Raw genomic sequence first — 12,517 nt, 5'->3', positions numbered from 1 at the left:
AGCCATGACTGATGGTGCTGATAACTCAGATGAAACACTTGCTAAGAAGAGAGCATGACTGTCAATAAAAGGCCTGGGAAATGTGGTCTTGCAAACAGGGTTCTTGGATAATTGAACATGCCACCAATAGCATTTTCCTCATAGAAAGGTTTACTCTACTCAAGAGCTTGGGCTGAATGTTGTCTGCAAAATATTGTGCACAGGCTGGCATCTCCAGGGCTTTAGTGAGACTTGGTGGGTTTAATTGGAAGCATTGCTGTTTTGGGTTTCCATCACATTCCCCAGAATTAGCCTCCTTTGAGCTCCAGCCTCGCCTTCATTTTCTTGTGGCGATGGAATAAATAATGCAGAGGCCTTGCTGCCGGGAAGCAGGAACGAGACCCAGATGTCAGGAGTGGAAAACACAGCAGCTTAAAGCTGGCAAAGCAGACCAGTAAACAATCGGGAATAGGTGAGCTGCGGAAACGGGCGAATGGCTAGGGGAGGTGTGTTTGAGATGGGTGTGGGCAACCTCTTGAACAAGGTGCCCAGTTAGCTTACAGAGGAACCAGGGTAGGACCAAAGAATGGAGGGGAAAGACGGTGAAGGCATGTGAGTAGCGTAGTCATGTGGCCCTGAACGGTCTCTTTGCTGAGCAAGAAATGATGGAGCTCATGTTTGCGTGAATTAAATTAACCTTGCAACTTAACTCAGACAGTAATTCACTGGGAAAGGCACTAGGGAGATGCGTGAGAGCCTGATTTCAAAATCGTAATCCAATCCACACTCTACACCTCGCTGATGAAGAAAGTGAGACACAGGGGAATCAGTTTAGCTCGGGGTGAACAAGTTCAAAACTAACCACTCCAGCTCAGACAAAACAAAACTTAACTGAACGAAACCTTCAAATCTGCATCTCTTCCCATGTTCCTTGCCTTGGGGAAAAGCACATCATATTGTCTATTCACTTAATCCGAAATCTAGGTATTATTCCTAACCTCTTCCTCACTGAGCCCCTAAATCCATTTAGTCTCCAATTCCTATAGATTTTACTTCCTTACTCTCTCACCAAAAGTCCTTTCTCATCCATACTTATATTTGCTGACTTAAACTAGGCCCTTGTCATTTCTCTTGCCTGGTCTCAGTCCTTGTAATCCATTCTTAGCACTCCTGTTCTGGTGATCTGATCATGCTGGTCCTCTTTGCTCCAATACTTCGATGGCTGCTTCACCACCTTCGGGAAAATGTCCAAACATCCTGGAATGGTGTGCACGTGCATTAATGATGTGACCACTGTCTACTTCTGCCTACACCTAAGGTCCACTCTCCTTCACTCTGTAGTCTTATTCTGAATTATTGAAATTCTTCATACCCATAGTCCTTTCTTCCTCATTTTCCGTTTGCTTGGACAGCCCTCATTCAGCAGGACTCATCTTAGGCATCACTCCCTAGAGAACCCCAGGACCACCACATCATACACCTTCAGGGGTGCCATTCCTTAAAGTGCAGTGTGAATGATGCCCCATGAGTTGTGCAGCGTGTCCTTATCTGGGTTCCCAGAGAACCCTGTGTGTCTCTCTCCTCTCACTGCAATATGATGACCTATTCACTTGTGGGATCATCCCAACAAAACAGCTCCTGGAAGAGGCAACATAGACCTGAAAAGTGTTTTAAAACATGGAGTCTGGATGAGAGCAAACTCAGGTTCAATTACTTGCTCACATACTTAATAGCAGTGCAAACTTAAGCAAGCCTAGGCAAGTTACTTATTTATTTATTTTTGCTGTTAAGTTTTCTCAGCTGCAAAACGGGGGATAATTATAGCACCTACTTCATCATGAGATAATCTACATTAAGTGTTTAGCGCAGTACCTGAAGCATCGTTAAGTCTTCAATAAATTAACTACTGTTGTTCTTGTCATTGTTATTGAGGGCAGTACTGCCTTATATTAAAATTTTAATTTCTCCTGCCACACCACAGGCACCCAGCGAATATTTGTTGACTCAATTGATGAATAAGCAAGATAGGGCCATTGATTAACCCATGGGTGTTAGAGTGCCATGACTGGGCACACTTCCTATTACAGAATTTTACCGCAAGGAAGTAGACAAGTGTAAAGTCATCCATAGGAAAGAAAAAGCTTCCTCAACTGAAGTAACTTGATAATTTGTCTTGTAATTGCCCCCTGAAATTTAGAGGAACACATGTTTCTTATAACTAACAGGCACTTATTTTTATGGATGTCATTTGAGCAACAAGTAGAACAATGCCTCCTTTACTTTGAATTTTCAGAGGCAGCTAGAACTCCTAGGGCTCATTCCCACAGGTGGGGATGTCTATAATTTGTTGTTTACCTCAGCTTTCAGAATCTGTTAAGAGTCAGAAAACAATCAAATCTTTGTTTCCAGTTGAATTTGGCAGCTAAGGAGCACCTGTCACCACATAGGCCTAGCTTCTGGCTTTATTGAGGAATCTGTTGCTAAGACACAGTCTTAATTTGTTTGCACACTTTTCATAAGAATGTGGGTTTTTATTCACAGAGAGAAACTGAGGCATGAGAGATACAGGTTGGTGGAAAATTCATGATGGTAGAGGATTAAACCTCGATGATTTGATTGGTCCCTTTAGAGGCTTTCAATGCATGGTCCCGGGCCCAGGGGCATCAGCATCACCTGGGATTGTTAGAAATGCACATTCCTGGACCCCACCCAGACTTGCTTGCATCACAGAATTGCTGGGGAGTGGCCCACAGTCTGTGATTTAACAAGTCCTCCAGGTTATTCTGATGCTTGATAACATGTCAGATCCACTGCTCTAGACTCTAGACCCATACAAGTGGGTTTCAACCCTGGCTGCACATTTAGAATCACCTGGAAAACTTTAAAAAATCCCATCAGGGCTTCCCTGGTGGCACAGTGGTTGAGAGTCCACCTGCCGATACAGGGGACGTGGGTTCGTGCCCCGGTCCGGGGAGATCCCACATGCCGCGGAGCGGCTGGGCCCATGAGCCATGGCCGCTGAGCCTGCGCGTCCGGAGCCTGTGCTCCGCAACGGGAGAGGCCACAACAGTGAGAGGCCCGCGTACCGCAAAAAAAACCCCAAAAAACCAAAAGAACAATAATCCTGTGTATAACGGGAGGCAAAGATAAAAAATCCCATCAGCCTGGTGTCACTGCAGACCAATTAAATCAAAATCTCTGGAGATGGGCTCTAGGGATTGATATTTTAAAAATCTCCTCAGGAGATTCTAATGCACAGACAGGTTAGAGAAGCACTGGCCTAGGTATATTTTTGTTGCACATAACAGAAAACTGCTAAAGTAACCAAAGTGGAAATTTTGAAGGAAAAAATTCAAATAAGTTCTAACCAGAACTGGAAAGCACCAAAACCCCAGACACTTCTTCTGTCCATCTCGCATTTTTCTCCTTCTGTGGCCACGTTTTCTGTTTTCTGCTTTTCTCTGCACATTTAATTATCTCACCCTTTACAAAACAACTTCTTTTTCTCATTCACTGATTCTGCTCTGCTTTTTCATTATTTGTCTTCTCATTGGACCAACTCCCTCCTCCCAACTCTGTATGACCTTTTGGCTTGAACACCCACAGCTCTAGATTCTAGAGAGATTTATTTTCTCATAAGATTTTTAACTTGCAACTATGAACTAAGGATTCCCCCCACCAAAAAAAATCTTTTTTTTTTTTTTTTTTGAAGAGAAAAAAAATACTTTTCTGCTAACAGGAAATTTGCAATGTAATTAATAAATCTCCCCACCCAGCCAATAAAATAGTAGCTTTCTGTTATTGACAAGAGAGAGGGGGAGGAAAAGAAAGGTAAATTTATGGAGAACAGTTTCAATTCCTTTAGTTCTTAAAACTTTCATCTCACAGATGTTTGTCTGACAACCACCTTGATTCCAGAAATTAGTCTTGACATCGCTGAATTCTCCTTGCTTACATAGCCCAAGCAACACATCTATCAGTTCTAACCTGCTATTCAAGAGTTTTCATCTTCTCTCATTATGACCGTGCAGGACCATCTACCTATTTACCCTTTTTAATTTTTCTTACACATATGTGTTTATTTATGGCTCCATGCATGCACCTTGCGTATCCCGGGACATTCCTGCTGTCAATGGCTTCCTGTTCAATCAGTGAACTATAGGACTTCATCAGATACCAGAAAGTAGCCTCAGCCATCACCTCATCTAACTTCTCAACCAACAACATTGTTGATAGCAATTTATTTGGCTTTTGCTGAAGTATTTCCAGAGAACGGAAACTTTTAAAAGTGACACAGCATTGCAAGACAACTATAATCATCAAAAGTTATTTCGATAACTTTCAAAATAAATATTTTGAATATTCAATATTCTAAACAAATATTCAACAACTGAATTTAATATGGAGCTGGAATCTGTGTCTATGATACATATCCTCCTTCCTTTTGCCTTCCTCTGCTCTTTGAAATGATAGCAAATACATTTATTCATGTTTCAAACGGGAAAATTTATAAATTTGGAGGGCTGCTATCAAGACCCCACTGAGCCTTCTTTTTTTCTGGGATAAGCATCTCCAGTATCTTTAGGCAATCTGTGTTTATAAACATTCCCGTTTCCTTGGCCTTCTGATTCCTCTCTACTGAGGTACACTAGCTTGTTTTAAAAGGCCACACTCAGAATTAAAAAACACTATATGAGATATTAATTGACCAGTATGAGGTACATTGGACTGATTGTTCTCCTTATGTATGACCACTTTACTTCTCCAGAAGCAATTTCTGATTAATCTTGACATCCATGGCTACTGAGTCATTCTGAGCAAACTGTCATCTAAAACCTCCAAATCTCTCATTCAAAACCTACTTCTTAGCTAAATGTCACTTTTACTTTTGCCACTGTTAGAATCTAATTGTAGGAGCTGCATATTCCAATTTAAGTTTTTCTATTTCCAAGAATTCTGCTCTTTTTGGCCCTTATAATTTCTGCTCTTACTTGTTTACTCTGCTATCAGTTGTAGTCAATTCTGTATCATTAGCAAATTTGACAAACACCTTCAGTTACCTACCATGTGTGCTTAACTACCTACACAAAGACTACATTTCTACAGACTAAGGAACAAATGTGAGGAAATACCAGGACTTCTATCTCTTTGAAACACACAAATGTGTATGTATCATATATTAATTTTAAGTACACAGATCACACACCTCTACAGCTTGATAAATTCTCACTAAATGAACACACCATGTAACCGTCAACCAAATCGAGAGACAGAACACCACGGGCAACCCAGACATCAGACCATAATGTAATGTCCCCCTTCCCCCAAACATAGACATTATCCTAATTTCTATCACTGCATTAGTTTTGCCTGTTTTTGAATGTCATATCAAGGAAATCATATGGATGTACTCTTTGGTATCTAGCTTGTTCTTTCATTCTTAATGCTGGACAGTATTCTGTTAAATGATTATACTACAATTTATTAATCAATTCTACTGTTTACAGATTTAGGTTACTAAAAATAGTGTTGCTGTGTATATTCTTGATATCTTCTGGTGCCCAGTATATGCATTTCTATTGGGCAGGTTCTAGAATATGTGTATATTCAGCTTTAGAAGACACTCCAAAATTGTTTTCCACAGCAGTGGTATAGATATAGTCCCACAAGCTGGGCTCAAGAGTTTCACTTGCTCCATATCCCAGCCAACGTTTGGTATTGTCTTTTCATGATGTTAAATGCAGGGACATCTCACTGTGGTGTTTAAATTATATTTCCTTGATATTGATGAGGTTGAGTACATTTTCATTTGCTTAATAGCCATTTGGAACTTCTCTTTTGTGAAATATCGATTCAAGTTTTTTGCCCATTTAAAAATCGAGTTGCTTTTTTTCTTATTGATGTATGTATACATTCTCTCTATGAATCATCTGCTGGATATATGTACTGCACATATGTTATTTCCCTCTTTGGTTTGCCTTTTCACATGCTTCCTGGTGTCTTTGGATCAAAAGAAATTCTTAAATGAAATGTATCTAGTTTTTAAATATTTTCATTTATTTTTAGTTCTTTTTTTAAAGAGTTTTTTTTTTTTTAATTAATTAATTAATTTATTTTTCTTTGGCTGCGTTGGGCCTTCGTTGCTGCGCACAGGCTTTCTCTAGTTGTGGCAAGTGGGAGCTACTCTTTGTTGCAGTGCACGGGCTTCTTACTGCGGTGGCTTCTCTTGTTGTGGAGCACGGGCTCTAGGCAGGCTGACTTCAGTAGTTGCGGCACGTGGGCTCAGTAGTTCTGGCACATGGGCTTAGTTGCTTCGCAACATGAGGGATCTTCCCAGACCAGGGATCAAACCCATTTCCCCTGCATTGGCAGGCGGATTCTTAACCACTGTGCCACCAGGGAAGTCCCAAGATTGTGTATTATTTTTTAATCCTTTATGGCTGTTGAATTTTATCAAACGTTTTTATGCATCTATTATGATTATCATATTAGTTCTTTCTTTAGTCTGTAAATGGAGTGAATCACATTGAATTATTTTTGATGTTGAAACAACCCAACTTTGCATTCTGGATTTTAACTAAATATTATGATGCATACTTGTTTCATTTTTATGAAACAATTTTAGAAAAGTTCCAAAAATAGCACAGAGTACCCATATATACTTCATCCAGTTTCCCCTAATGCTAATGTTTTGCACAATTATGGTACAATTCTCAAAGCTGAAAAATAATATTAGAGCAATAGTATAAATGATACTACAGACTTCATATGGATTTTACTAGCTTTTCCACCAATGTTTTTTTATTTGTTTCAGAATCTAATCCATGATCCCCATTGTATATAGATTTCATGTTTTCTTAGTTTCTCCTCTATGAGAGTCCCTCAGACATTCTTTGTCTTTCACGACCATGATGATTTTAAAAATATTGGTCATATTTTTACTTTTCTTCAATATGAATTTTGTCAGTGTGTCTGTTACTGGTGATGTTTACCTTGATCACTTGGTTAAGGGTGATGTCTGCTGGGTTTCTCCATTGTAAAGTTACTATTTTTCCTTTTGCAATTAACATCTTGGTTAACATCTTGGAGATATTCTGACACTATGCAAATAATCCTTTTTCTCCACAAATCTTTCTCACTAATTTTGGCATTCATCAGTGGATCTTGCCAGCAACAATTATTACAGAGGTGTTCTAATGGTGATTTTCTATTTACTTCATTTCTCCTGTATTTATTAATTGGAGTCTGTCTGTAAGGAAGAGCTATTAAAGCCTATTTCTTATTTCCTCTTCCAGTTTTGGCCCTGTGTCCTCCCCTGTCACAAGTAAACTTGTCGGAAGAGCTACATGTGACTCATATTTCCTTTTATTCGTTCAACCCTAAGCACCTTCCAATCTACCTTCCTTCCTGATAATGCTACCAACAGAACTCTTGCTGAAGTCGCCAGTGGTCCTCGTGTGCCTGGTTCTGCTAAGTAAACAGTATCTACCTAAGAAAGTTGACATTTTAAACATGTAAGAAACCAATAGATTTAGTTTCTCCTTTGTTTGGCCATTGTAGGTCTTCTGTGATTTCCATGGTCACTCCCAAAAGAGGAATGTGTTCCTTTACGGTTGTAGCATCAAAGAGACTTTGTGGCAGGCAGAGTCTGCTGTGGGCACATCCAATCTCTTGGAAGATGTCAGCTACAGGGTAAGTCATTATGGTGGATGACACCAGATATTTTGTGTCCATATGCTTGCCTTTGAGACATGCCTCAACCATTATTTTCCTAAATAGGCATTTTGATTATTTTAACTATAGGATTATAGTACAAGCAGGTTGAAGGCATGGGTAACCTCTCCACATTTTTGATGAATAATGCCTTCTTGCCTGGTTACTCTGAATTTGTTTTTTCTATATGATATGATACAGTGCATAGGACGTGAGAATTGGAGACAGGAAACCTCATCTTAATACCTAACTTTATAATTATTAACTGTGTGACTATGAGCCATTAACACTCTCTCTCTGAACCCCCATTCTTCACTTGTAAAACGAGGATAGTGAAAATACCGTCCCTGTTAGGTATTATATTTATGGAAGGAACAAAATGATGCTGAATTGGAAAGGATCTTAAATAAATATGAAGTGATGAAAAATATTTAAGGCATTAGATGATCCACATTCCTCTGCTTGAGCATACTATAAAAAGTAGAACAGTGACCCGCTGAACCTAATTCTATTTTTTCTGGGTTCCAGTAGTTGGAGCTCAACTATCCCCACACTGAACCCAAGAGGAGATTAAGGAGAGGTAAGGAAGGAAGGACTTCTTCCTGTCAGGATAAAGTAAACAGGCTGTTGCTTGCTGAATATTAGGAAGAGGTAGAAGAGGTCAAGTTATCCAACCACAAAATAAAAACTGGCCCTTGTTTCAAATTTATATAGGAAAAAGAGAAAAAACATTGTGTTGGAAAAACCTAGTTCTCCTCCTGTGTCTTTCTCTTTTACTTTTACACAGAACACTTCAGGGGACCAAATATTTGGATTTTTCCCTCCACCAAGCAGTTCTGTGACACCAGCTGGATATCTTACAATTTAACTCAGTTCTGATACTATCTACCTGGAGATAACACCAGATCCCTCAGGTTAAGGGCTCAGTCCCAGGAGACATGCCCCCATTTCAGATGCCAACTGCAAGTAGTAGGTCCTCAGGTTACCCACAACTTCTGTCTGACTTGGCTACAAATCAGAGGTTCCCATGATCTCCTCCCTGTTGGGTTCAATTATTTGCTAGAACAGCTCACGGTACTCAAGGGAACACTTACTTACATTTACCAATTTATTAAACGGTGTGATAAAGGATACAGATGGGAACAGCCAGATAAAGAGATATGTAGATATGGAAGGGTCCAGAGCTTCTGTACCTGTGGAATTGGGAGTAGGGTGCATTACTTCTCAGTGTATGGATGTGTTCACCAACCTGCAAGCTCCCTGAGCCCCATACTATTTGGATCTTATGGAAGCTTCCTCACATGGGCATGATCATTTATCAACTCCATTTCCATCCCCTCTCTCTTTCCTAGAGCAGTGATGATCTGCCCTGATCCAGGAACCATTCAGGAGCACACCCAGAGTCACCTTATTAGAACAAAAGGTGCTCCTACCACTCTTAGCACATAGGAATTTGCAAATGTTTTAGGAATCTCATGTCAGAACTGGGGGTGAAGAACCAATATATATTTCTTACTACAAATCACGATATCACAGTTATGATGGTACCAGCCTCTTCTAAATCCCTTATTATCCTGGATATATGAATTTACTGTGTGTGAAATACCTTCATTTACAGGGTTAGTGAGTATTAAAAGAGGTAAAAACCCACCAAGCTACTATTTCACCTGGAATTACTTACCCTGTGTCCTGAATTTTTTTTCACCCTCTTCATTCATGTCTATTAGAAGCATGACTGCTACTGATCAGTAGAGTTCCCCCAAGGCCATAAAGCTGAACCAACAGCTTATCCTCAATGTCCTGTTTACACTAAGGCTCAGCTAGAGCACTGGCGATAAACCTCAAGAAGCTTAACTGCTTTATCTTAGGAAACTAGTTTAGTAAATTAAAACTTTCACCTGGGCAGGTCATGCTGACCTATATAAAATGATCTCTTATGAGTGGTACATCTCAAACTAAAAGAATCTATACTATCCAATCTTAAATATAGAGTCACCATGAGTTTTAGCTCTCTTTTTCCAAAAGAAAGTTAACAATATTCATAGATAATAATAAAGCTAACCCCAAAGACTTGTGATGATTGAATGAATTAATGCACGCAAAATACATAGTAAGCATTCAGTGAAAAGGTATCTATTATAATCTTAATATTTGGGAAACTGAAATTAAGTTTAAGTTACAGAGCAAGTGTCAGGGGAAGAGTTGAATGTCCCAAGCCTTCTTGCCCCACCCAAACCGGGGGACCCCAGGAAACACTGAAGCAGGTCTCCAGTGGATCAGTTCATATGTAGAGTTCATCAATTTCCTATTCATTTACAAAACAAAACGTAACAAACAAACAACCTCCAGCTATCATCATCTTCATTGCTCACTCTGACGTAGATCTATTTGTGTGAAATCAAAAGGCAAATGCAATGAGGACTTTACTGTAAATGAGATAGTTTGGAACCCATTATTTAATGAACGGATAAATTGCCACTATGGAGGTGTTAAGAGAGTACTGCCATTGCACTTCGTAAATCTCACAGCCTCCAGGCTCCAGTGAAGGGATCATAGCTCATAGAGCTCTCCAAGATGCACGCCGTTAATTTGAGTGTGTGGTTATTTGGAGAGGGGCCGTACTAGCTAAGAAAACAAGGTTCACCTAAGTAAGAAAGCAAAGATCATTTAAATGATGTCAGATTAAGCTTTCGCACCAAGGTAAAACATTGATAAATTATAATTATTATGTCTGTTTAAGCAGTCCTCTAAAGGCCTGGACTAGCAGATTCCATTTATTTCAGTGAATAGTTATGAAGTACCCTCTACAAGCAGCATAGATTCATGTGCAGAGATTTTCCTGTGAACAAGACACAAACTTCTAGGCTGCAGAGGAGATAGAAAATAAACAACAAATTACATACACAATAATTTAACTGTAATTGTGATGAGTACTCTGAAGGAGAAAAATGGGGAGAGGGATCGCAGGGAGAGAGGGACAAGAGTGGATAGATAAAATCAATTAGGAGGCAATTGGAGAAACTCTGAGGATAACATTAGCATTTCATTTCCCTTAAAATTATGATGCTTTAGGTCTGGAGACTATGTAAGAACTTAGAGATCATAGTAGCTTATGTTAATAATTACATTAATATATATTTATATCATATATCATATAATAATTATATTAATCCTTATATTAATATAGTTAATGGTTATGTTAAACATGACAATAAGAACCAGAGATACAATATATTAAAAGATTTGCTCTATGTTCTAGAAATGAACAGAACTGCATTTCCTTAAGAATAATTCCTTAATTTATGTTCTCATCAATTTGTTCTGCTTCTCCATCTTGTCCCTATAATTTGTCCAAAGACCCGATGCTATACTGTTTCTTATCTAATGTATATAGTCTTATATTATGTTCTAGTTTTTGGAGATTCTGTCAACACTGAAGTGAGAGAACCCTTCTTGTTCATGTCACAAAAGTTCTGAGCTAAGTGTAGTATTTCAGCTGTCCCAAAGACTTGGTATACTTTCAACTCTGAGACATCATCTTTGGGGGATGGAAGGGTCCAGTGACTAGAAGTCCCCTCCCTGTCAGTCGGAGAGTGGCAAGGGTCTACTGATGCTTTCTAAATGGAAATTAAGTGATCTCACATAAAGCTTTTCTACCCTAGGAAAAGATGGTACATATGAATCCAGAGAGTATGAATTTTTAGAAGTTTTATAATTGGTCCAGCTTCAGATTTATGGATCAGAGAATGAGACTGAAATGTTCATTTTGGCAGTTCCAGTCTCTCAGGAAACAAGTGAACGTTATATGTGCTCCTGCTTAAGAATCATCAATGGCCCGTATGTCTGAGATAAGGAAAGTTCAGCTAGAAAACAGTGAGGCTGGATGGAGCTACTCTGTAAATTTCAGTTCCCTCTGAAGTCTGTGGCTTTCCATGAGGCTCAACTCAGCAATGTATGAGGCTGAATGTATGTTGCAACCTTGGTCCACCGTGATGCAGGAAGATGGGGTTGAAAGATCATACTCTTTGGAGTTGGCCATATTGTCATTTGGATCCCATTCCAAGTAGTTGGACTTGAACTATTTCTTTCTAACTTTTCTAAGCCTCAGTTTCCTCATCTTTAAAAGTATTAAAAAAATTGGTGTCCATTACTCAGGATAGATAGAAGATTTATAGTTGCACATATTAAGTGTTTAATGTATTGAGATGCTTAATACATACTGAGAAGTTGTTTTTTATGACGCATAGCCCCAATCACCGGCAACTCATCATAATTTGATTTTTTTTTAATTGTAGACTCTTCCCAAAATCCTTGATAAACTAGCACCAGCATTCACCTTAAGCAGCTGCAGCTTCCTCGTGGAGAAATCCCGAGCCTCCACAGCACGCGTAGTGGTGTGGAGAGAGATGGGGGTGTCCAGAAGCTACACCATGGAGAGCAGCTACTGTGGCTGCAACCAGGGCCCCTATCAGGTATGTGAGGCTGCGAAACATCCATGCTTTCTGTCTGGCAGCAGTACACTGTAATGCAGAGCTATCACACACCTCTTGTGCTCTCTAGCCTGAAGGAGGAAGAAGTCTCCAGGTAGAGTCTGGCCCAGCTCCCTGATCTTGCTGAAGAGCTGGTTCAATGACTGTCTTCCCTGGCAGCACAGTCTGCGTTGATCCTGGAAGCAGGTTGTGCATGCCTGCTGATTTGGTTTCTCAGTCATCTGCCCTTGCCAGCAAGTGGCAGGGGAGCCTCGCTCAGACAGGCACACCCCGGCTTTTATGGAACCTCTGCCTGGCCCTGTTTTATGCATGAGAACATTTTCTTTCCTTTTGCA

At 39.7% G+C, this 12,517-nt stretch overlaps 1 protein-coding gene across 1 annotated transcript in view; it reads left to right on the top strand.

Annotated features, from left to right (window-relative positions):
• Window positions 1–12,164, top strand: part of AGBL1 (AGBL carboxypeptidase 1) — a gene marked incomplete at its 3' end in the record, with an annotated part of 388,115 nt that extends 375,951 nt beyond the window's left edge. The window contains exons 20-21 of the mRNA XM_024749339.1: window positions 7,540–7,671; window positions 11,988–12,164. Coding sequence (XP_024605107.1) covers window positions 7,540–7,671; window positions 11,988–12,164 — 309 coding nt within the window. The remainder of the gene's footprint in view (window positions 1–7,539; window positions 7,672–11,987) is intronic.
• Between the last annotated feature and the right edge of the window lie 353 nt (window positions 12,165–12,517).

Source organism: Neophocaena asiaeorientalis, unplaced genomic scaffold (assembly GCF_003031525.2).
Source record: "Neophocaena asiaeorientalis asiaeorientalis breed wild unplaced genomic scaffold, Neophocaena_asiaeorientalis_V1.1 scaffold201, whole genome shotgun sequence".
NCBI classification, from domain to species: Eukaryota; Metazoa; Chordata; class Mammalia; order Artiodactyla; family Phocoenidae; genus Neophocaena; species Neophocaena asiaeorientalis.
This window is presented reverse-complemented; position numbering and strand designations above follow the sequence as displayed.